Source organism: Ovis aries, chromosome 21 (assembly GCF_016772045.2).
Source record: "Ovis aries strain OAR_USU_Benz2616 breed Rambouillet chromosome 21, ARS-UI_Ramb_v3.0, whole genome shotgun sequence".
Lineage (NCBI taxonomy): Eukaryota > Metazoa > Chordata > Mammalia > Artiodactyla > Bovidae > Ovis > Ovis aries.
Genome location: NC_056074.1, coordinates 44,111,607 through 44,135,687, shown reverse-complemented (window position 1 = coordinate 44,135,687; position 24,081 = coordinate 44,111,607). Strand labels below are relative to the sequence as shown.

The following is a 24,081-nucleotide window of genomic DNA, read 5'->3' as shown; positions in this document are numbered from 1 at the left end:
AGAACTGGGACCCGCTGACCCCCACCCTCCCCACTTCCAGCCCCTTGTGCTAAAGCGAGTTGCCATTCCCACGGGGCTCTGGGTGGGGCCTGTCCACCGCCCAGAGATGAAGCTCACACCCTGGGTGGGGCCTGGGGGTTTGGAAGGGGGTCACCATGCGTGTTGGTGGATGGACAGCCAGAGGCCATAGGGCGCTGGGCGGGTGGTGGGCAGTGGGCTAGGAAAGGCCTGGGCTCCGGGGGCATCTGTGAGGTCACACATAGATGCCACCTCCTCGTGCCCTGTGTGTGGAGACCCCCCGCCAGGTTGTCGGAGAGCAGGGCCAGCAGGAAGGAAAACACCCCAGTCTCCCCCAGTGGTGGGGCAGTGGGGGGCTCCAGGGCTGTGCGGGCGGTCCTCAGTGCCGTGGAGTGACAGGAGCAGGCTGGGGGCATGGGGCAGGTGGCCGGAAGGGGCTGGGGGGTGGGGGCTTTCCAGGGAGGAGACATTAAAGCTGGACCTGCAGGGGGCCTGCGGGCCCCTCGCGGCTCCCTCACTGCTCCTGGCCTGAGGCTCTGGTCCCTCAGCAGCCCCGTGCGATGGTCCTGGGGAGACAGGATGTGGACCCCAGCCCCTGAGTTCTGCAGGCCCTGGGGGAGCAGCCCCGCAGGTCCCAAAGAGGGTGCCGAGGGCAGGGAGCAGCTCTGGTCTCTATCCGCCGGCCGAGGGGGCTCTGCAGCCCAGACCCTCCACTCGATGCCTAGCCCAACCCCCACAGAGGCTGTGTGACCTTGAGCTAGTCACTGCACCTCTCTGAGCCACACCATCCTCACTGGAAAAGTTGGGGGGTTGGATCCCGTGCCTCCCTCCTCTCCTGTGAGAGAGAGGATGAGTGTAGGGGCTTCGGCAGACCCAGCGGGTAGCGAACAAGGCTGTGGCCGCCACGAATGTACCGTGTGTCATCTGATAAACCCTGTGGTCACCTGTGGTTGGACCGTCTCCCTGTTCTCAGTAACGTGGGAGGAGGGAGCCTGGTCTTCATAAGTACCCTGGGCTGTGCGTGCTCAGTTACTGTCTCAGTTGTGTCCGACGCTTTGCGGCGCCATGGACTGTAGCCCGCCAGGCGCCTCTGTCCAGCGGATTTCCCAGGCAAGAATGCCGGAGTGGGTTGCCAGTTCCTATTCTAGGGGATCTTCCCAACCCAGGGATCCAACCCACGTTGGCAGGTGGATTCTTTACCACTGTGCCACCTGGGAAGCCCCTCGTAAGTATATTTCAGCGGAAATCTGTCTCGATAAACTCAGACAGCCTAGGATCCCCTGATGGATGCGTGTGAGTGATCTGGGGGAGGAGAAGGGAGAGTCAGTGGAGAAGGCACCAGGGTGGCCATCTTTCAGAAGATAAGCAGGAAGGGAGGAAGGAAGGAAAACAAATAAGACGCCGCCTGGCCTGGCAGACAGGCACGCTGGAACCCAGCAGGTAGCAGTCAGAAAAATGTCTGTTTGGGGCAAACTAGAAACAAGCAAATCATCATTAGACCTCGAGGAGGAGAGATGAGCTGCCCCTGCACAAGGGAACAGCAAGACGGATGGGCCGGCACATGGCCAACATGTGGCGGGACTCGGCTTTAATAAAGAATAATGAGGAAAATAAGGGGGAATTAGGAGATCTTAGAGACAGGAACGGGGAAGGGAAGGCACCAGCTGGGGCTGGAGCCCTGGGAGGTTGAAACCATCTACAGCCTGGTGACCTGGAGGCCCAGCCAGCTCTCCGTCCGCATCCCATGGGGGGTGGGGTGGGAGGTCCCGCCCAGCTGGGGACAGTACCTCCGTCGTGAGACAGCGTCTTCCGTAGGGAGACGTGCGCAGATGGCAGGTGCTTGGGAAGGGGTGTGGACAGCAGCTCGGCTCACGGGGGACCAGCCAGGGCATTTCCCCTACGGGAGCCGTGCCAGGGGGTGTCTCTCCAGCTCAGAAGGAGCCTGACTTCTGGAGCTTCGTCCATGTCAACTCTGAAGGTGTCAGAGGGCACCTGGGGTTTGATTTGATTAAGTGCGAGATCTTCCACTGATGTGGGTGGCTGTCATGTGGGGAGTGCCAGCACCAAGAGTCCTGGGGATGCTTGGAGGAGAGAGAAGGTAGAGAGTCACCTGCTGATTTCAGAAAAAGAAGCGGCGCTAGGCCAGCTGGACCGCAGAGACTTTTCATGGGCGTCAGGCATCACTTTTCGAGATGGAAACCCCACGTGTTGCTGAGCTCAGTGGTGGAGGCGGGGCTGTGTCAGAGAACGCAGAGTCCCGGCCCCACCGATGACTCTTGCCAGGTCCAGACCTCGGCCCTCAGCTTCCCCTTCTGTAAGGCAAAGGATCCAGCCCACACCATCACCAAGTGCCTGTGGGGGTCTGCTGCTGTTAGTCGTGTCCGACTCTCTGCAGCCCCATGGACTGCAGCACACCAGGCTTCTCTGTCCTTCACTATCTCCTGGAGTTTGCTCAGACCCATGTCCATTGAGTTGCTGATGCCGTCCAACCATCTCATCTTCTGTTGCCCTCTTCTCCTGCCTGCAGTCTTTCCCAGCATCACGGTCTTTTCCAGTGAGTCAGCTCTTCACTTCGGGTGGCCAAAGTATTGGAATTTTAGCTTCAGCATCAGTTCTTCCTATGAGTATTCAGAGCTGATTTACTTTAGGATTGACTGGTTTGATCTCTTTGCTGTCCAAGGGACACTCAAGAGTCTTTTTCAGCACCAGAGTTCCAAAGCATCAGTTCTTCGGTGCTCAGCTTTCTTTGTGGTCCAACTCTCTCTTCCGTTAAGTGTAAATTCCATCATTCTTTGCTTCGGTTCACATTTTGGACGTCCCCCAGCTCTGCCATTTCTTTTGTCCTTACCATATAATGCCCTTGTCGTTGCCACTGTGCTTCTCAAAACACATTTCTTTCTTTGGCTGCACCGGATCTTAGCTGTGGCCTGCAAACTGTTAGCGGCAGCTGTGCGATCTAGTTCCCTGACCAGGGATCAAACCCAGGCCCTCCGGGACCTGGAGTGGGGATTCCTGGCCAGTAGACCAGCAGGAAATCCCTGCTGGTGTACTTTGGATCAGCCAACATGTTTAGGGAGTCAGTGTTGTAATTACTGGGAAATTAGAGTTGACTAAGACCAAGAAAATCACTTTTATTTTGCTCTCCACTTGTGAACTGAGTCCGCCTGAGACACAGACTGTCATCAGACCTTCCTTGGGGATTGAAGGTTGGGCAGGACTTGAGGTCTGTGTCACCAGGGCTCCTGAGTTCTCATGGCCAACCAGCAGTGTGCAGAGGAGTGGGGCCCAGACTCTTTCTCAGCCCAGAACAGAAGTTGAAGGCTACTGGATTTATCAGGAGGTCTTGGCATCCTGGTATCTACATGGTCCATATCCTCTAACCTAATCCACCTCCCTCCCTTCCTCTCCGACCTCTGAAAGCGTGAAAGCATTAGTTTGCTCAGTCATGTCCGATTCTTTGTGACCCCACGGACTGTACCCTGTAGCCTGCCAGGCTCCTCAGTCCATGGAATTCTCCAGGCAAGAACATTGGAATGGATAGCCGTTCCCTTCTCCAGGGGATCTTCCCAACCCAGGGATCAAACCTGAGTCTCCTGCATTACAGGCAGATTCTTTACCATCTGAGCCACTAGGAAAGCCCCTCTCCAGCTTCGAGATGTCTATTAAGAAGCTTTGGGCTGCAAATAATAAAAAGCCCACTAATGCTGGCTGAGACCACCCGATGAGTCTGGAGGAAGGCGTGGCTGGGGTTTGTCCCGAGGGGCAGTGGCGTCTCTGCAGGCCTCCTGGCCTTTCCCTCAGGGCTGTAGGTAGTTCCCACAGCTCCACATGTCATGTCCTCAGAGCTTCTCATGCAGTAACATAGGGAAGGGACTCCCCTGATGACCCAGTGGTTAAGCCTCCACGCTTCCCCTGGACGGGGCACGGGTTCCAACCCTACTTGGGAAACTAAGATCCCACCTGCCATAGGGCATGGCTGAATAAATAAATAAAAATAAAAATGGATGCAAAAAATCCATCATGAACAGAAAATCCAAATTAAAAAAAAAAAGAGACTATATAGAAAGAAAGCGTCAGGAAGCATTCTTCTGACTGCTCTTCGCGCACAAGTGAAATATTCTCTGCAGGGCCCCAGGAGACTCCCCCTCAGGGCTTATTGGCCAAAACTGTGTCCGCTGACCATCCATAATTGCAGTGGAAGCTGGGAAAGCAAGGATCTCACTTTTCCCACCTGAAGAGTAGAGAGCAGGCTGGGGGAAGGAGCTGGGTATGTGAGGGACAAGGCTGAGTGCCCTGCCTCTAAGCAACAAGGATGCTGTAGAAGTGATGGCTGTCGGAGCGGGTTTTGAAGGGTGAATAGGAGTCTGGCATGTAGTGACAGCAAGCCTATAGCGTGTGTTCTGGGCAGAAGCAAAAGAATCAGCCCAAGAACAGCACACTTGTCAACCGGGAAGACCTCATTTGGCTGATGGCCTGTTCGTAGCAATGGGGAATTGTAAGGCACGGCACCTTCGTAATTAAAGGCTGTTTCAACATTGAGCCTTCACCACACAGGTGTTCCTGTGCCATTTTTCACGTGTCGTGGCTCCCTTTGCTTTTGGCTGTGCTCACACCACCGTGTTCTTCCTTGCTTGTGTTCACCAAAGTGTGTGGACACCATTTCCGGCTCTCACCCTTTTGGTGTAAAGCAGGATGTGCCAGCAGAATCTTCCCAGGGCACCCCTGGGGGCTGTCTGGTCAGCTCAGGAATTGACAGGAAGTCTCCAGAATGTGCTGCTAGAGCCAGCCCTCCTCCACCCCCCGGGGCCTTTCCTGGCCAGCGAGCCCCGCCCCGAGCTGTTTGGTGTCCGGCCATCCTAGGACACAGTGCCAGCCCCGGACTGCCCAGCTTTGCCTCCAGCTGTGTGCTCTCATGCAGATCACTCAACCTCTCTGTGCCTCACTCGCCACATCCAGAGAGCGGGAGCAAGCACGGCACCTGCTTCCGGGGGTCGGCATGAGGGCTCAGGACATTCAGCACAGGAAGCACTGGCATCCAGAAGTGCTTGAAGACGGCGTGGTGATGACAACACCTGAAGCCTTTGTTGAAAGCAGTGGAAGTGTTACCGGCTCAGTCGAGTTTGATTCTTTGCGACCCCGTGGACCGTAGCCCGCCAGGCTCCTCTGTCCATGGGATTCCGCAGCAAGAATACTGGAGCAGGACGCCATGCCCTCCTTCAGGGGATCTTCCCGACCCAGGGGTCGAATCGAGGTCTCCTGTTTTGCAGGCGGATTCCCTACCATCTGAGCCACCTTACTTATCCATTATTACTAATTAAGCCAGAATTCAGGCCTCCTCCCACTTTGACCCAACAAAGCACAAAAGCCTAGATGCAGTAAGGGGGCGGAGGGTGTCTCTTTGTGTTTCAGAAAGGTTTCTCTGTATGATCCTTCTGAAACTTTCTAGGGCATCTCACAGATGACCCCATTTCTAAAGAGATTTTTTTTTTTTCCATTTTAGAAGAAAAGCTCAGATGTTGTATCAAACCAGGCACCTGTGTGCGGTCATATAAGTGTTGCTTGTGTAGGAAAATTAGGACTTTTCTTAGCTTTTATTATGTGTATATGCACGTGGGTTATCTTGAGATAGTCACAGACGTGTATTATTTGTGTCAATTTGAATGTCTGTAGGACATTTAGAACAGGTCTTTATAACCAACAGCCCACGGACCCAATTGGGCCCACCAATTCTGATGGGAAGCTGTTTTTGTAGATAAAGTTTCATTGGGACATAGCCCCGCCCAGTCACTTACATAGCATCATGGCTGCCTTTCAGCCACAGCGAGCAGAATGAGTAGCTGCAAAGAGGAACCACATAGCCCAGAAAACCTGAACTGTCTACTCTCTGGCCCTTCACAGAAAAAGTCTGGCAACCTCTGATCTAGACATTTGCTGAGCTCCTTTCAAAGGGGCTCCATCCACCTGAAAATGTGCTTCCTTCCCCTTTTGAGAGACTTTTAGAAAAAAACTTCCCCTTCAGTGATCTCAGCTCAGCTCAGCACTTGGAACAAAAATAAAGAGTTCCTGTGGCGGGAGGTGGGTGGTCTGGGGTGGACAGACCCTCCCCTCCAGCCAGGCCTGACCTCAGAGGCCAGTGCCCTCCTGGTTGGGTGGGTGAGCCGGACGCAGGGAGCTGTGAGCTCAGGGTGAATCCCCCAGCCCCTCGCCCCGCCGGGGTTCCACCTCCTCTCCAAAGCCGGGGTCACCAAGTGACACCCACGCTCAATCTGATTTGGTGGCTTTGTCACTGTGGACAGCGCCCACCTCCCACAGAGGGACTCGGGGGCTGGCCTTGCCAACCAGGCTCAGCGTCTGTCCCTCGGCCCACTCAGCGTGCTCTTTGGGGGCAAGCTCGAGGCCGACAGATGGGCGCCTGGCCTGTCACTGGGACCACCAGAGGAAGAGGAGTCGCGGCGGCCCCTTTCTGCACTCCCAGAGAAATGCCAGCGCTCGAGCTGTTCCCCTGGTTTCTTCATGCCTTTGGTTTTTGCTTTTTTTTTTTTTGAAGAACATTCAGTTCAGGGTCAAAGGCCAAGGTTGACGGGTTGGCCAGCTCTGCAGCCCTGAGCAAACCTTTCCCCCACCAGTTCATGGACTCGAGGAATGATCCCACTTGCCTGGAGCGTGCTGAGGGTCTCAGGGAGCAGCAGCCTGGGGGAGCGGCTTAAACAGGGCCGGGGTGCCACGCTCTCCCTGCAGATGGCTGAATGGGGGCTAGCCACCTCTTCCTGATTTGCCTGGGAGCAGCCTGGTCTTAAAACAGAGAGACCCCATGTCTGAGGAAACCCCTCAGTCCCCAGGTAGCCCAGGACATGGGTCACCCCATTGGCATCACAGGCTGGACGCAAGAGTCCCGGGCTGGGTTTCATTCACTGCGTCAGTGAGCATCGTTTACGTGGCTGCTGGCATGGTCTAATCTTCCCTTTGGCAGATGGGAAAACCCAAGCCCAGAGTGGGTGAGCATCCTGTCCAAGACCCTATTACCAGCCTTTGCCGTAGCCAGGACTAGAAAGTGGGCTAGAAAATGAGGCGGGAGGACCAGGCTCCAGCCTGAGGGCACTCACTCACTCCTGGGAGAGTAGATCCCAGTGAGGCCGGAGCAGGGATAATGAGGAGGAGCCCCGGGGTTCAGATCACGAAGGGTCTTAGACACGGTGGGAAACGGGTTTTTTTTTTACCCAATTCTGATGGAAAGCTGTGGGAGTATTTTAAGGGAGGAAGCTATGACCTGATTTAAAGTTTTTATAATAAAGAATGCATTCAGAGGAGACTTGACGGCAAGCTTCTGTGGTCCTCGGGTGAAAGATGCTGGGGCCTTGGGATTTGGGGAGGTCAGGACAGGTGTGTGAATGCCGACAGTGTCCGTGTCCTTGCTGATGGCATTTGCTGATGGATTGGGAGGGAACAGGGGCTTCAGGAAGACTCCTCAGGTCAGGGTTGGCAGCTGGGTATGCTGCCTCCCACCTGCACGGGCACCCAGGCCTTTTTCCTCTGGTCCTGGCTCCCGGAGCATCTTTTCCCTGGGTTCTGGAGTGCCCATCCTGCAGGGCTGAGCTCCCCTCTCTTCTGGTGACACACCCTCAGCCATTGCTCGTGGGACAGCACGCAGCATCTACACAGGCAGAGCCCTGGGGGCCCCCGCCACTCCGAGAGCACAGGGAGGTGCCTGGGCGTCCCTCCCGGGGGCCCCCTTCCTCCTGGACTCCTGACTCGCTGGTGTGTGCTGCTCTGAGTAAAGCCCCGTGGCGGCTGTGCAGGCTCACTTCGCTTTGTGGCCCCTTGCTTTATCGTTGTGTTGGACAGCTTGAAGGTCTGTGGTCACTCTGTGTCCAGCGAGTCTGTTGGTGCCATTTTTCCAACAGCAAGCATTCGCTCACTTCTTGTCTCCACGGTGGGTCTTCCCAGGTGGTGCTGGTGGTAAAGAACCCGCCTGCCGATGCGGGAGATGCAGGAGACACGGGTTCAATTCCTGGGTCAGGAAGCTCCCCTAGAAAAGGAGGTGGCATCCCACTCCAGTGTTTTTGCCTGGAAAATCCCATGGACAGAGGAGCCCGGAGTGGACTGTGGTCCATGGGTTCGCAAAGAGTTGAACACAACTGAGCCGCGGACACTTCTGTCTGTCTGTCTGTCTCCGTGTCACCGTTCGGTGATTCTTCAACATCTGAAACTTTTTCGTGGTGATTAGTTGCTGCAGTGGCTTCAGGGATCTCCATTACTGTAACCTTTTCATGGTGATCACAGTTGCTGCAGTGGTCCGGCTTCAGGGATCTCCGTTACTGTAACCTTTTCATGGTGATCACAGTTGCTGCAGTGGTCCGGCTTCAGGGATCCCCGTTACTGTAACTTTTTCATGGTGATCACAGTTGCTGCAGTGGCCCAGCTTCAGGGATCTCCGTTACTGTAACTTTTTCGTGGTGATCACAGTTGCTGCAGTGACCCGGCTTCAGGGATCTTCATGTCACTGTTGCAGAAAGACTGCAACTCTCCTGGCTCAGATGATGGTCAGCGTGCTTTAGCGACAAAGTCGTTTGTATTCCTTACTTATTTGTTTGGCTGTGCCGGGTCTTCGCGGCTGCGGGGCTTTGAGCTGCTCTCTAGGTGCGGTGCGCTGGCTTCCCTCCTTGTGGCGGCTTCTCCTGGTGGGGAGCACAGGCTCTGGAGCTTTGGAGCTTCAGCAGTTGCAACTCCTGGGCTCTAGAGCGCAGGCTCAGTAGCTGTGACGCACGGGCTTACTTGCTCCGCAGCAGGTGGGATCTTCCCGGGCCAGGGAGAGAGAACCCCTGTCTCCTGCAGGGGTATTCTCAACCACTGAGCTACCAGGGAGGTCCTAAAGCATTTTTAATTAAGGTCTGTGCATTGTTTTTTAGGCATAATGCTTTCACACACTTCATGGACTGCAGTGTCGTCTAACCATCACTTTGAGAGGCACCGGGAAACCAAGCGCTAGTGTGCCTCCATTTCCACATTCACTTTATTTCCGTGGTCTGGAATGGAGCCCCCAGTACCTCTGAGATCTGCTGGTACCTTTATAAGGAAGGAAGCCTGGGGGCACTCTGCTGACATCACCGGCAGATTCTCCTACCTGCTGATGTCGCTGGCAGATTCTTTTATGCAGGGAGTGGGTAAAAATATTTCAGTTTACAGTGAACGTTTTCAGAGTGAACGCCTCAGGTAGCTTCTCACCAGCTGATCAAGTCTGCCGCCCTGTCTTGAATGTCACACTCTGCGCTGTGTGCTTTTTATGATTATTATTATAGTTGATTTAGAGTGCTGTGTTAGCTTCAGATGTATAGCAAGGTGAATTCGTGAAATACATACAGACACACACACACTTTTCCAGACTCTTTTGCTTTACAGATTATTACAAGATATCAGATACACTTCCTGCGCTATACAGTAGGTCTTCCTTGCCTGTTTTATATATACTGGTGTGTATCTGTTAATCCCAAACTCCTAGCTTCTTTTTGTATTTACCTCATTTCTTACCCCTCTGTGATGTTTCAAGGCTGCAGTTGACATCCAAGGTTACAGAGCTGGTTTGGTGAAGTCAGAACCCCCTCCCCAGGCCTTTCAGTTTCCTGTGCAGCTGTTTTCCCGTTTCGATCGCATTTCTATCCCTCTCCTGGGAGCGGTGATCACCTCCCGTCGTTTCCGCCGTCCCTGTCTCCTCCACCAGCCACTTGGCAGGTAACATAGCCGAGTTGTGCTTGGGAGATGCTTTGTGGTGATTTATCACAAAATAACGAGACAATTTAATTTGAATCAAGTTCTTTGCACATTATTGTTTCTATTAGGAAAAACTTGTCGCTGTTTATCATGTTAGCGATGAGCAGGGTGATGCCGCGATCTTCTCAGGCAGGGATGGTTCTGATTCAGTGTTCTGAATCACCTGTCTGAGAAACGGCTCCCGTAAGAGCGCATCTCTGCAGATCGGGGCTGTGAGTTCCGCGGGGACGGCCCGTCATCCACACCCGTGAGGCTGAGATGATGCCACTCTGTGGACAGGGCTCCCAAGAGCCGGGAGCCATGTCACTGCAAGTGAACTGGCCACCTTCGTCGTCACAGAGGAGCCGTGCACCCAGGTGGCCTGGGCTTCCCTCCTGTCCCTTGGGAATTAGGGCCTCTTCCTGCTCACATGAGTCAGGGAGGCGGGGGCACCAAGCGCCCTCCAGCTGGGATGCAGGAAGCAGGATTCAGGGAGAGTGGCGTGTATGGCCGCAAGCTGAGAGGTGCCCCTTTGGAGGTGAGTGACAGGTGACTGAGGGACCCTTCCCACCCACGCACGGCCCACTCACCCTTCCCAAGGACTAGGACGTGGCCCTGCCTGCCCATGGAGCTGTCCCTCTGGGTCACCCCACCTCCAGGGAGCCAGGCCGCTCGCCCACGCCTGGCGTCTCCGCCCAGCTGGGCCACCTGTTGAGGTCCCAGGCATCCCCCTCAGAAGAGCTGACAGGCAGTTTAGCCTCATCTTCCCTGATTGGCAGAGCCCAGAAATTTCTAGGACAGCCACTGCCATTCAGTCCCCAGAGGCCCCTCTTTCTAACAGTGTCCCAGTTCCCAGCTCCATCAGGCTCTGTCACCGGAATGCATTTCCACGGGGAATGATGTAGACAGAGCTTCTCTTGGGCTCGGCTTCCCTGCCGTGGAGGGGAGCCCGCCCCCCGACAGCTGCTCCAGGAAGGAGCTTTTGGAGATGATACACATTCCATCACTCTCCCAGGCTCTTCCCAGGCATGGCTGCCCCCACAGCCTCCGCCACTTCCAAAAGACCACCCCACCCACCCGCTGGGGCCCTGCACCCTGCATTCCACTGCCCCAGCCAAGATCCAGTCAGCTGTGTTCATCACACTCACAGCCCACCTTCAGCGTACCTTCTTAGCACACGCACACGAATGCTGAAGTGATCTTGGCAGTTCTGCCTTTGGACCCATCTTCCTGTGAGTCAGTCATTGCAGGAAGACCCCCCAGTGGCTTCTGGGGTTTCGTCGCCTTGAGCCACCTCTCCGAGAAGTCTCTCCCGGTGAGAAAATCCGTCTCGCAGGTTGTTTTCACTTGCGAGGATGTGTGACGGATACGAAACTTAGCGCGTAATGAAGTTGACCTCATGTTCGATTTCAGAGACACTTCATTAAACACAGACTCATTTCCTTGTTGTTTGCTGTTTGGATTTGGGGGTAAGTGGGTTTTCCTTTCCAGCTTGCCGACATGTTTGTGGGGTCCTCAGAGCTTGGAGGCTGCTGGGGACTGGGCTGTAGGGCCCAGTGGCCGAAACCACCCTTCTGCCTGCAAAGCTGAAGGGGGTCAGCGCTTCTCACTGAGGCCCCCGCATCCAGGGCATGTGCCTGTCCAGTGTCTTCGTCGGCCACAGGGCTCGGGCCATCTCCACACCCTGTAGCTTCTCCTGCTGGTGCCTGGGGAGAGCTGTGACGCCAACTACAGCAGACCTTTGTGTGACGCGCTGAGCAGGGAGCATGGCTGTTGGACACGTTTAAGCCGAGGTTGCGTCATCCCAGCGGGATTCTAGGCCTGGCTGGGAAAAGGCTAGCTTGGAAGTAGTGGATCAGCTGCTTGCTATCATTTTGGCCCTAGGTCATACGGGGGGGGGGGGGGGGGAAGCAGGCACTTTTCTGGTTCTCCCTGAAGCTGAATTGCAGCCTCAGGCCACCCCTGGACTCTGTCCAACCCTCAGCCACGGCCCGGTGTGATCGGCCCCTTCTGCCTCGCAGGTGGGCCTCAGGACCTTTGTCCCCAAGGTTCTCTCTCTGTCTGGAATGTGCTCCTCTTTCTCTGTCTCCTTCCAGCCTCCAGCGCACTCACTCCTATTCACGCGTTGGTCTTCCTCCTACAGGAAGTCCTCCTGCCCTGTTCGGGTTCACACAGCACTGTATCCTGCACATTTGTGTCATAGTCAGACTCATATGTGACTTCCCACTTTCTCCGTGTGTGAGTTTCCTGATGCTGCTGTAAAATGACCACAGATTGAGCAGCTCCAAACAGCAGAAAGGTACTCTCTCCCAGTTCTGGGGCGGGAAGTCCAAGATCAAGGTGTCAGGCTCCGGGGAGGCCCTGTCCTCCTCTCTTCCAGCTTCTGGTGTTTGCCAGCAGTCTTGGTGCTTCTTGGCTTGTGGCTGCGTCCTGCCCACCTCTGCCTGTCTTCACACAGCCTTTTCTCCCCTGAGCCTATCTCCCATCTCTCTCTTTTCTCTTCTAAGGAACAGTCATTGGATTTAGGGCCCTCACTAAATGATCTCATCTTGACATCCTTAACTTATTACATCTGTAAAGACCTCATTCCCAAATGAAGTCACATTCACAGATGAGGGAGCTGGACTTCAACTTGATTTGGGGGTCTATCATTCAACCAGCCCTACCCTTCCTTGACATGTCTACAAAGGTTAGACTAGGTCTGGCTTGTTCCCTCCAAAAAAATGCCAAATAACCAGTCTGTTGGCTGACGCTTAGTAGGTATTCAGTAAGGAATGAAGGTGTCAGTCACTCAATCGTGTCTGACTCTCTGTGAAATTCTCCAGGCAAGAATATTAGAGTGGGTTGCGATTCCCTTCTCCAGGGGATCTTCTTGACCCAGGGATCGAACCTGGGTCTCCTGTTTTGCAGGTAGATTCTTTACCATCTGAACCACCATAAAAATGACTGCATGGATTAATGAATTAACATGGTATCTTACCCTTGGCCACAGTTGTTTCTGAACTTTAATTCAAGACCAAAACCTAATCCCAGTAGAGCAGGGAAGAAACGGAGCTGTTTGATTTGTCCAGGTGAGGCCATCTGATCTATCCCAGCCGTCCTTGTGTTCAAAATTCAAATGCCCACAACGAGCCCTCCCACGTGGGGCAGGGCAGACAGAGCCACCCCAGGGCCCACCTGCTCACACATCTCGGCCGCTGGGGCCTGGCTTCCTGTGGCTTCAGGTTTACACCTCCTCCAGGACCAGACACCACTGCCAAGGGAGCTTGCTCAGTGACTGACAAATCCTAAATGCCAGCTGTCATCGCTGGCATCTCCACCATCTGGACCCCAGCGAAGCGCAGCCTTCCCTTCGTGGGGCCACAGTTAAGGCCACTTGAGGCCCGGCCACCTGCAGTCTTGCAAGGCAGATGCCAGGGGAGTCTTCAGGCCTGCTGGTGGGGTGGGGACCCTGAGGCCCTCTGTGTGGCCGACCGTACTCCCGCCTCACTCCAGGTGTGTTCAGCACTCTCTCCTGCCACGTGCAGGACTGTCGGGGGTGGAAACATGGAAAGCTGGCACAGCCGCTACCATGTGGCTCCCAGATTACAGCACAGGGTCGTGTCTCCCGGAGCTGTGGTCCTATGAGGCTGCCTCCTGCCTCCACGGCAGCCCAGCCCCCAGGGCAGACATGCGCCTAAGGACACTGCACACATTCTGCGCGTCTACAGCCTCTACTCCATCTTTGCATGGACTTGAAAAAGGTGCCTGCCCCTTCTCAAGGCCCTTTATTTTCAGCTGAGAGCCGAAATCACCACCATAAAGACGGTTCTATGACGGCCGTGATCGGATGGTAGCCTCTGTGCTTGTTCTGTGCACAACCTGCACAGCTGTGCTTGGCGGGGCTGAATGCCCACCGCCTTTGCCTTCCACGGCTCCCACTGTCAGGAAGCTTCCAAAGGAGGGTCCGTTTGGGGTACGTTAAAGTGCTCTCCTGCCCTGTTCAGGAAACACGTTTGAAGAGAGCACAGCTGGAGTACAGATTTTCTTCATCGCACAGAATCTCACCAAGAGTAGGTGTTGTGCCCTGTAGGGAGATTCAGAGAGAATGGGCATGATGTTTGCCCCTGAGGAGCTCACAGGTGAGAAGGACCCCACCAGAGGCTTGGGTGAGGCTGGAGGGGACCCCCTTGTACAGACTGTGCAGGGGCCCCTTGTTAGGAGGATTTGGAAGGAAAGAGACTCTCATTTGGGGAAGGCTCCTTCTTGAGGCCCGGGGTGTGGGATTTCCCAGTTGGAGCCCGTGCCCAGGGATTGTACCGTTCAGACAAAATCGGAATGCGCGCTTGTTTCAAGGGAATGACTCTTGTGTTGGAGTTTCTATTGCTTTTCACGGATTGCTACCGAGATTGCGGGTTTCCATCAGCCTGAGCCTGCCTTTCTACTTCCTAGGCCTAGCTAGCTGCATACAGTAGGCACTCCACAATGCTGAACTGCCCTGCCCTCTGTGGATAATGGGGACTGACCCGGAGACCTCTTCACTCAAAACCCTGTGGCCTCCCTTCAGCCCCTGACGCGGCCACCCCTGTTCTCCACGCTGTGTTCCTTGCCCATTTTGCTCCATTCCACGTGGCGCCGTGCTGGATAACCCCCAGGACGCAGTCACGGTCTCCTGGGGAGAGCCGCACGTGGCAATGCTGATGAGAGCGCTTTCTCCCTGTTGCAGGGGGCACTGCCCTCACCTGCTCCGCAGAGTCCCTGCAAGGAGGGTATGAGTGCTCCCACTCTGCAGATGGGAAAAGTGAGGTCTGATAAGCTAAGCTGGCAAGTGCCTGGGTCAGGATTCAAACCCAGGTCTGTCTGTGAATGAAATTGAGATGGGTCGTGATGGGCAGGGAGCCAGGGGCTGTTCAGTTCCTGAACTAATGCAGGAAAGAAAAGTTGGGACTGTCCCTCATATCGGAGACGAAGGAGTCTGGCGTTTCCTCAGCGAGCAGGATGACACAGCGGGGCAGCCTACCTGGGCTCAGGTGGGGTCTTTGCTAACCCCTCCTGAAGTCCACAAGGCATGCCTTGCTATTATTCCCACTTTGCCAAGCGGGACCCTGAGGTTCCAAAGGTCGGAGTGCCCCTGGGGTCAGAGCAGAGCCAGGATCCGAGCTGGGCCCTGTGTAACACCACCCACCACGCCCGACGCCCCTGCCCTGTGCGGCCAGTGGGGAGGGTGCCAGCTGCATCCAGACAGCCACACTGTCCCCAACAAGCTCCCCCAGCATGGGGGACAGCTAAAAGGCTGTCGGGGGGTGCTGTCTGTGCGGTGGGCAGAGGAGCTGGCCCACGGTAGGGCCTCATGATGGAAAGCGGAACAGGTTTGCCTTGGAGCCAGGCAGAGACGGGTGTCGGGGGCCACATGGGTCCCCAGGGAACCGCAGGGCTCCGGCCCCTCAGAGTGGCATCGTCGTGGCAGGGTTTCAAAGAGCTCCTGCAGGGGGACGAGCAGGGGCAGAAGGCAAGGCTGCAGCTGCCTGGGGAAGCGGCCCGAGTGGGTGGTGGGCTAGCACCTGAGGAGCCCTCCAGCCTGAGGCGTTCGCAGGTGGGCGGGAGACAGTTGCGTCTGTGTTCTGGTTGAGGAAGGCACAGGATGGAAAGTGGAGAGGCTAGTGGGGGGGTCCGCTCCTTCGAGCACCAGGTGCCCAGCTCTGCCCCACCCCCTCCTGCGGATCCCAGGTGCTGGCTCCCCGCCAAGTGGATGGCGGTTAACCCAATCGCTCCCTGGGGCTCTCGGTCCCACCGCAGGCTGTGGGCATCCTCCAGTCTGACCTCACGGGAGTCCCGGGAGGCCTGCGGCTTGTTCTCAGCATGCTGTGATGTAAGGGGGCCTGAGGCTCAGAGAGCCAGGTCTCCGGCTAAGGCCAGGCCAGCACGTGACCTGCCCACAGGCTCCCAGGCCTGGACTCCTGGCCATGTTCAGCCCTCGTCTGGTGAGCCGCGGGGGCTGAGCTCCCAGACCTAGGGCTCCTGTACCGACCCGCCAGGCTGAGCCCCAGGGCGGGAGGCAGAGCCAGTGCCCAGGGACTCAGCCCCTCCTCCCAAGTTCCTAGACCACCCTGGACGGCGGCCATCCGGGATGGTGCAGTCTGCCGCTCTGGCCCTTTCCTGGAGGATAGGGTCACACCCGTGAGTTCCTTTGTGCGGCCTCCGATGTGCGGGCTGCGGGCTCAGGAGTGGGGCAGGACACCTGTGTGTCCTCGGGCCGCAGCCCCCCACCTCTAGGGAGCTCCCAGGCTCCTCCATCCCTGCAAGGCAATGTTCTCTGTTACTGCCCAGCGCTGGGTCCCAGCAGCCCTGTCCTTCCTCCTCCTGACTGCCCACCTGGGCTGCTCCCGCAAAGCTGAGGCCGAGGCCTTCCTGCAGGTGGCAGACCCAGCGCTGGGCAGAGCTGACCTTCAGTCCCGGGACCTGGAGCCCCGTCCAAGCGATCCCAGTCGGCATCCTGGGCCTCTCCCTCGGGGCCGGGGCCCTTCCCCCTCACCCTGCCCTCCCACCAGCCAGCCCCTAAGGACCCTGGAGAAAGCCTCCTCTCTGCCCCACCCCCACCCCAGCGTCCCTCCCCCTCCCCCCTGACTTACTTCCGGGGCAGCGGGGACTCCTGGAGGGAGGCAGCCCCGGAAGGTGGGGGGGGGGGGGTCCGCGGGGTTCCCCTGTTCCCGGTGATGGGTGCTGCGGGGCGGCAATCAACTGGCGACGCGCCCGTCCTGTGGATGGTGGGAGGCTTTGGCGACCAAAGCAAAGTTGGAGCTTTTCGGGTTTCTTTCCTTTAAGAAAAGAGCTGTGCCAACCGGCGGCTGGTGTGGCTGCAGCGGGAGCCCGCAGCCCCTTCCTCCCCACCGCCCCCCGCCCCAAGGAGCCCGGGCTGGAGTGACCTGCCCCCTTCCGCTGGAAGCCCCCCCTCCCGCCCGCCGGCCGCCCCCTCCGCGGGCCTGCGGTTCCTCTGCGCGGCCGGCGTGACGCCGCCGAGCCGCCAGCAGCCTTGTGGGCTCCGCGCAAGAGCGAGCGGGGCCCAGCGCGCCCCCGGACCGGAGGGAGGGGTCGCCGCGCCTCCCGGGGCGGCCGCGGCTGCGAGGGATCGCAGAGAATCGGCGGCTTCTGTACAAACAACAAAAAAAAAGCCCTTCGGGAAGAAAAGGAAAAGGAAAACCGCTGCCTCATGTCTCCGCCGGCCGAGGGCCCCGCGCCGGCCAGGGCGCCGCGTGCGGCCGGGCCCCGCGCGCGCCGCGCCCCCCGCGCCCGCGGGCCGCTCGCCGTGCCGGGGCGCCCGGGGCCCGCCCGCGCCGCCGCCGCCGCCGTGCATGACTCCTGCCTCCCGCTCGCGCCCGCTCCGCCCGGCCCCCCGCTCCGAGCCCGCCCCTCCCGTTAGCCTGCCCCCAGCTGCCTCCGCTCCTCCTGCGCCGGCTCGCCGTCTCCACGCTGCCTGCCTGGGTCGGGCGAGCTGGGGTGATTAATTGGCTACGATGATGAACGTCCCCGGCGGAGCCTCGGCCGCGGTGATGTTGACGGGCTACAATAATGGGCGCTGTCCCCGGAACTCTCTCTACAGCGACTGCGTTATCGAGGAGAAGACCGTCGTCCTGCAGAAGAAAGACAATGAGGGCTTCGGATTCGTGCTCCGAGGGGCGAAAGGTAAGAGCCGGCGGCTCCCTGCCTGGGTGCCTTCACATGTGTGTGTGTGTCTGTGTGTGTACACGCCTGTATGAAAAACGTTCCCCAGCTCAGAAAGAAGCCCTTTTCCTGGGGGTACTCGGTTGCTAGACAACCATGTTCTTCCACATCCTGCCTTTTTAAACACCGGAGCTTCCTTTAGGAATATTTCCAATTTTCTGTACACAGTATTGCTCCGAACAAGCTCCTTCTCCTCCCTCTCTTTCCTCTTTCTCTCTCCCTCCCCCCACTTTCTTTTTCTTTAATTCATGGGTTTCGTCTATTTTGTGGCTTGGTTCAGTCCGGTTGTGACTGGCTTCAGAGCTCCTGGTCTCAGTCGCCCAGAATTACCCAGTCCCGAGTTCCCTTCGGGGATTTCCAAAGTGCCCCGTTCTGGGAGTGGGCTTCAGCCCCTGAGTGCGGCAGGCGGCTGGGCGCCCGCCTCTAAGGTGACTTTGCAAAGGGAATGTGGCAAGATGGTCCCCTCCGCCGTGGCCCAGCCAGCAGCACACGCGTCACGTGGCCCACAGTGGGGGGCTCCGGGAACCTGGTCCTCGGCAGTGCGGCCCCCCCGCAGCCCTGAACTCTGGAGGCCCTCCCCTGCCAAAATGAAACAAAATGGCATCGCCTCCCTGTGAGAGGAGACATCTGTGCCCCGCGTGTGTGGGGAAACCATGTACAAGTTTGATCTCGGAGCCTCAGGGCTGCGGTGGGGGGGGGGTCCCGCACTGTGCTGCGGGGAGGAGGCCTCCTGCCCTGGAGCCAGCCCCAGCTGCTCCAGGCTCTGGCTGCCCAGGCAGCGGCCCGTCCACGGGGAGGGGGAGATCCTCTGCCCCGGTGTGTCCATGGCTATGTGGAGTCTCCCCTCCCCCGGCCGAGGCCAGCTTCCTCCCCCTGCCCCCCAGCCCCTCGGGACCACCCAGGAGCGTCCACCTCTTGCCCCAGAGTTTGGCTCTGAGGCTCTGGGCCCCCTGCCCCGGAAGCCAATGCTGGCTCTGCTGAGCAGCGGGGACCCAGCCCTCCCGTGGACACTGGCTGCAGAGTGGCCACAGGGAGCCGGGCTTCCGGCAGAGAGGGCTCATGAGCAGATTCCAAATCTGCAGCCACCCACTGGGTCAGCGTTCTGTCCCGTCCACGCTCCAAGTTGAATTCCCTTGGCTGCGAGTCTACGTGGATGTAGGTTTGGCAAGCGGCTCAGTGTGGTGTTTCTGTGGCTCCATGTGGTTATGGGGGAACTTTTCCATTTTTAGAACCGAAAATGTTTAGTCACTGATGCTTTTAAAGAAAATGACAGGCGTGTACATATAGACCTGGACCGGGGAGCACGGCATCCCATGTGTCTTCAGCGCAGAGGCCGAGAGGCACCAGGAAGCAGTCGGGTCCATTGCTTGAGTTGGTGTCGGCCCATGACCATGAGTGTCAGCCCCTTCCCAGGGCAGAGCTGGCCTGGGCCACCCGCTTCCCACGGAGACACGGGGCCGGCTTCCGCCCAGGGTCCCGTGGGAGGCCTGGGCTACCAACCTGCAAACATCTCCCAGCCTTGTAACGAGGTACACCTTGTCTTCCCAGCGGATACGCCCATCGAAGAATTCACACCCACGCCGGCGTTCCCGGCCCTGCAGTACCTGGAGTCTGTGGATGAAGGCGGGGTGGCATGGCAAGCCGGACTGAGGACCGGGGACTTCTTGATTGAGGTAGGGACACTGGTGTTCGTCTCCTTCGGCCTGGGGAGAGCGCCGGCTCTCTTGGGGTTGGGTCTGTGGTCTTGATGGTGTGGCCAGTGGTCCAGGCCGGGGGCACGTGTGGAGGCTGCCTTGGATGGGGGCTCCCTCGGCTGTTCCCACCTACGGTGGATGCCATTTCCTGCGGACAGCATGTTGGGATTGTCTTTGAGGACTTGGTTTTATCTCTTTGGAGGCTGGCAGTGTCTGCAGCTTGGCTGTTGATCTTGAAGTAGAAGGTAGAAGTAAGAGGAAGCTGGTTGCCCTGATGTCAGGGACCTGTGCCGATCTGTGGGTAGCTTAGCTGAGACTGTATGAACAGACCCAAGAGAAGCCACGGCCCACACTTGTGCCCCCAGGGCAGGTGGAAAGCACGGTGCCGTGGGTCTCGCTCCCATGAGGTCTGTAATGTTGGTGGTTGAGAGTCTTGATTTTCAAGTCGAAGTAACTGGCCTGTCGGATGGGTGATGGTCTTCAAGGACCGAGGAGCCTGGGCAAGTCGGGTGGCTGGAGCTCATTGTGCCAAAAGGAAGCTTGTAAATTTAGATGCTGTGAAAACCAGCTTTTGCTAATAGGTGAATGGAGGGAGCACTCTCTTCATTTAAAAACTCCCACTAGACGTGAGTTCCCAGCTGCTTCAAGTCTTACCTGGAGTTGCCATGTTGGTGTGCACGAGGTGCCAACCTCCTGGCACCCCTGAGCTCCCTGCCTTCTGCGGGTTTAGGTGTCACTTTCAAAGGAACGTGTTACTCTTTGGAAATATCAATAATAGAAGAATACGTTGTGCCTTGAAAATGTTCTAAGATGCTTGGTAAGTTTAGATGGCCCCCACTGGGAGTCCACGTTTCTGGGAAGAGCATTCCTCGGGGCTCACCCTCAGCCCTGTCTCGTCTGCTCTGGAAAGGCACCGCAGGCGGGAAGACTGGGTGTGCGGTCTCAGTGTGGCGCTCAGGGCCTCCGCTGTGGGGCCGGCCAGACACCTGTTCATTCTGGAAAGGAGGAGATCCAGGCCATGGCGAGACAGCCGCTGGAAGCCATTCGCCTCTGATATGCCTCAGCTTCCAAGAGTGCTTTCTGAGCTGCAATTCCGTTCATGATCTCCTGGGTGCTTCTAAGGAGGATGTTTCTAAGGATGGAAATCCAGAAGGAAAGATGCTGTTAGAAGAGAGACCCAGGTAAAATGGAGAAGGTGCTTTACCTTCTTCTAGGCATCATGTGTTGGTGTCCCTTTATGTGCTGGGGGGAAAAAAAAAAAAGTGTATTTAAGTGATTACTGACCAATCAGAGCCTGGCTCAGATGAAGACTTGTGCTTCTTCAGGTTCTTATTTCTTTGAAGCTGTGAAATGCATATCCAGCATGGTGGAGACTGGAGCCCGCGGTGATTTCACGGGTTAACTCGATTTGTAACCTCATGAAAATGCAGAGAGACGGGGCTGAATCATCTCCTGTAGGGTGCAGTTGTGATGTAAGTTCCTCTCCTGTGTGTGTGTGTCTGTGTGTGTCTGTGTGTGTGTGTGTGTCTGAGAGAGGCAGAGAATCCAGTAGGGTGACAAAGCTGTTGCTGGTTCTTGGTTTTAAATTATAAATGAGGGCTGCAGATGCAGGAGCATTCCTGGTAGTGAGGCTCGTCGGATTGTTTCCTTGATAAAACTAGTCAGTAAAGAAGCGTGGGGCAGCTGTGGAGCGTGCGTGGGGCAGCTGTGGAGCGTGCGCCGGGCCCACCCCTCTCCCAGGCAGCAGAGCTACGTTGGGTTGGCAGACGGGTCCGCAGCACTCGCCTGGGCCGGGGAAGAAGGCAGGCCGCCCGGGTCGGCTGGAGGGCTCCGTAGAAATCAGGAGCATGAAGAATTTGTGCCCTTCTGTTTTCAAAGCATCTCCTCTGACATTGCTTTTAACCTCTGATATGCAAACATGTTTGCCATTTTGGAACAGCTTTCATATTCTGGGTGACCTCTGAATTCCAGGATTCCAGGCATGGCTGGCCCAGAGCTGCCTTAAGGTTCTGTTGGTCTTCTTATGACCTGAAGGAGGAATGGGCCCCAGACAGCCCCAGGCCATAGCAGGCTGCGCCCCAGGGGTGCTCCTCTAAAGAGGGCACGGGGCAGGGGCAGCCGGGGGGCAGCGCTGGGAACTGGCTCCTCCTGTTTCATGCCAAGGTTTCATTCATGGGGGCTCACAGATTCTCCTTCAGGTGCTTGGGTTTGAAAGACCGAGGCTCTCCATTGAGTTGGTTTCCTAGCTGCCCGATCGCACCCCTGGAATAGTAAAATCACATATAGCCCCAGAGGTGCATGTTTTTTCCAACAGAAAATTTTTCTGTGATTTTCAGTGAAAAGCCTCAGCCTTGGAAAGATTGTTTTAAACATACTCACGTGCCTTGATGGATCTTTGGCTTGAATGGAAGCCATGCTGGAAGCTGGAGTTTCTAGACTCTTGGTCAAGTGCAGGTTCCTGGCTTCAGGTTGCAAGTGTGGGCGAACTGGCCACATCCGTCCACATCCCTTCCTCCCACGCACAAGCTTTCCTTTCTCTCTGCTGTTGGAAAGGAGCGCAAAGCCTGTCCGATATTTATTTTCTCTATGAAGACCCATGCAGCAGTTTGAACCTTGGGACCAAGGGGCAGCTTCTGAAGTGAATGCTCCCACTCTAAAGTCTTCAGCGTCTCCCGAGTGTCATTTTCCCCTCTTGGACTTTGTCAGGATGCTCACACACAGGGCATTGACCCCTGTCAAGAAAGGTTTCCTTCATGCATGTGTTTCTGGGGTGCCCACTCTCTAAATTTTCTCTCCCTGCCCTGACTTTTGGGAAGAAGGAGCCTGTCTTTAGCTATTGGTGCTGTTTCTTTGATGACCACGCCCCTCCCCTCCCGCCGACAAGCCAAACTCTGAGTGGAGCTCCGTGGAAAAAGGCTGTCTTCCAGCTGGGGATGGGTCTTAGTGTGAGCAGTGTGGAAAGCTCCCTCAGGCTGGAGGGCAGGGAGTGGGTGCTCCGTGCATGGGGACGTTCAAACAGGTGGCTCCGCAGACCATGTGTGTTTACCATTTTCAGATCAGTTTGATGGGCCAGAGCCCCCTGGATGGCCGGTGACACTGAAGCTTCCCCAGAGAGCCCTTAGGGGTGGCGGGAGTGGGCAGAGTGGGAGCCGACTGTCCCTCTGGGAACTGGGGGAGGCGATGCTCGGCGGGGTGGGCGGGGGCAGTGACAGCTCAGAGAGGGAGGCAGGTGGCGGAGTCAGGGCATGGTTCCTTGCTCGCAGGCCCAGTGTGAGGTTGGGCCACCATCCGGCCAGGAATGATTCAGGCCCACGTCTCTTTTGGTTAAAACAGGAAACCCAATTAAATACCGGCGAAGCTTGCCGGAGAGTTGAAGTTGAAGAGTCCAGAGGCAGAGTCCGCCTCAAGCGCAGTGTGTTGAACATAGTCCGTCTGCTGTTTCTTTGAGATTATCTGGGTGAAGGCTCCTCAAGCCCACAAGGTGGGGCAGGAGGAGCCGCTTGTGAGGAGTTATCAGGAGGACGTAGATGTCACGGGTGACAGTTTCGCGTGGAGTAATTCAAGAGACCGGAGATGGGGATGTCATTTGGATTCCTGCAGGGACTCAACAAACTGGAGCAACCCCCAGCCTCGCCCAGTGAAGCTTAGCTGGGCACCAGGGTCACCTGCAGACCTCCCAGAGACCCTGAAACCTGGGCTCAACACACACCTGCACGGTCAGAATCACGGGGCAGGAGCATCGGTGTTTTTAGGGTGCTTCAGTGATGATGCCAGGGGTTCCAGTGGGCAGGCAAGATGAAGACCATCTAGCCTCGTTGCGGTGGCTATTTGAACCTTTTAATTTAGCATTCTAACAAAAAATTGGAAGCAGGCACTGTGCTTATCTCGTTGTCTCAAGACCAGGACTGGCTTTCCTCCACAGACCTCCCCATTTGGAAGCCTAAGCTTTGTTTCCTGCTTTACTTTAGTGTAAACTAAAATATCTTATATCTCAAAACTCGCCCATGATACAGCTAAACAGTAAACATCGAAAGAGTAAGCAGTGTTACAGCAAATACAACAACAGGCTCATATCCTTATTTATAATCACGGGTATATCTGCCAGGCATTTCCCTGCGCGTCCAGCCTTCATAGTAATCCCGCAAAATAACATCCGTGTCATCTCCATATTACAGATGAGACTGGGGCTCAGGGAGGTTCAGTCACTTGCCCAGGGTCACACGGCAGGTGAACTGGAATTCCAACCCAGGCTGTGTGAGTCAAGAACACGACTGTCCAGAGATGCTGGGAGGCGCTTTGATGCACTGGACGTGCCCATAGGCATGGAGTAAGAACAGGTACAAACAGTGAGATGCCAGTGTTACTTTCAAATTAGCAAACGCTTTTTTTTTATTATTACTATACCCATCGCTGGTGACGGCACTTCTAGGTTGCTACACGAAAGAATAAATTGCCATAAACTTTTTAGAAATCGATGTGACCGTGTGTAATAATAAGGCTGAACCAGGAATTTTACATCTAGGAACCCATCCTAAGGGAATGATCTTAAAAGAGAAAACCAGGGTGAGATCACAGTGCCTCAAAGAGAAAGGGGTGGCAGTCACGGGGAATGGTTAAGGGGGTACCGTGCGTCTGTTGTGGGTGTAAAAGAAAGCATCAAAACTTGCGCTTGCAAGAAGTTCTTCCAACCAACAGGAAACAGTTGTCTTACATTAGGTGAAGAGGGAAGAATTGAAGTTATCTGCACGGCATCATCTGAATTGTACCACCTCGCCCCAAAATAACCATAGAAAAAAGTCAGGAAAGAAAATGTTAACCCGTAGGTGACGGGATCGTGTGTGGCTATTTTCTGTTTGGCAGACTTCTGTTTCTCAGATTTTCTAGAATGACAATAATTGATTGTTGACAGGGATTCATTTCATAAACA

At 56.2% G+C, this 24,081-nt stretch overlaps 1 protein-coding gene across 3 annotated transcripts in view; it reads left to right on the top strand.

The window, feature by feature from the left end:
• SHANK2 (SH3 and multiple ankyrin repeat domains 2) overlaps positions 1 to 24,081 on the top strand; it is a 513,188-nt gene that overhangs the window by 332,340 nt on the left and 156,767 nt on the right. For all 3 annotated transcript variants that reach the window (XM_060404133.1, XM_042238158.2, XM_042238157.2), the window contains 2 exons: positions 17,339 to 17,421; positions 19,009 to 19,133. In XM_060404133.1, coding sequence (XP_060260116.1) covers positions 17,339 to 17,421; positions 19,009 to 19,133 — 208 coding nt within the window. The remainder of the gene's footprint in view (positions 1 to 17,338; positions 17,422 to 19,008; positions 19,134 to 24,081) is intronic.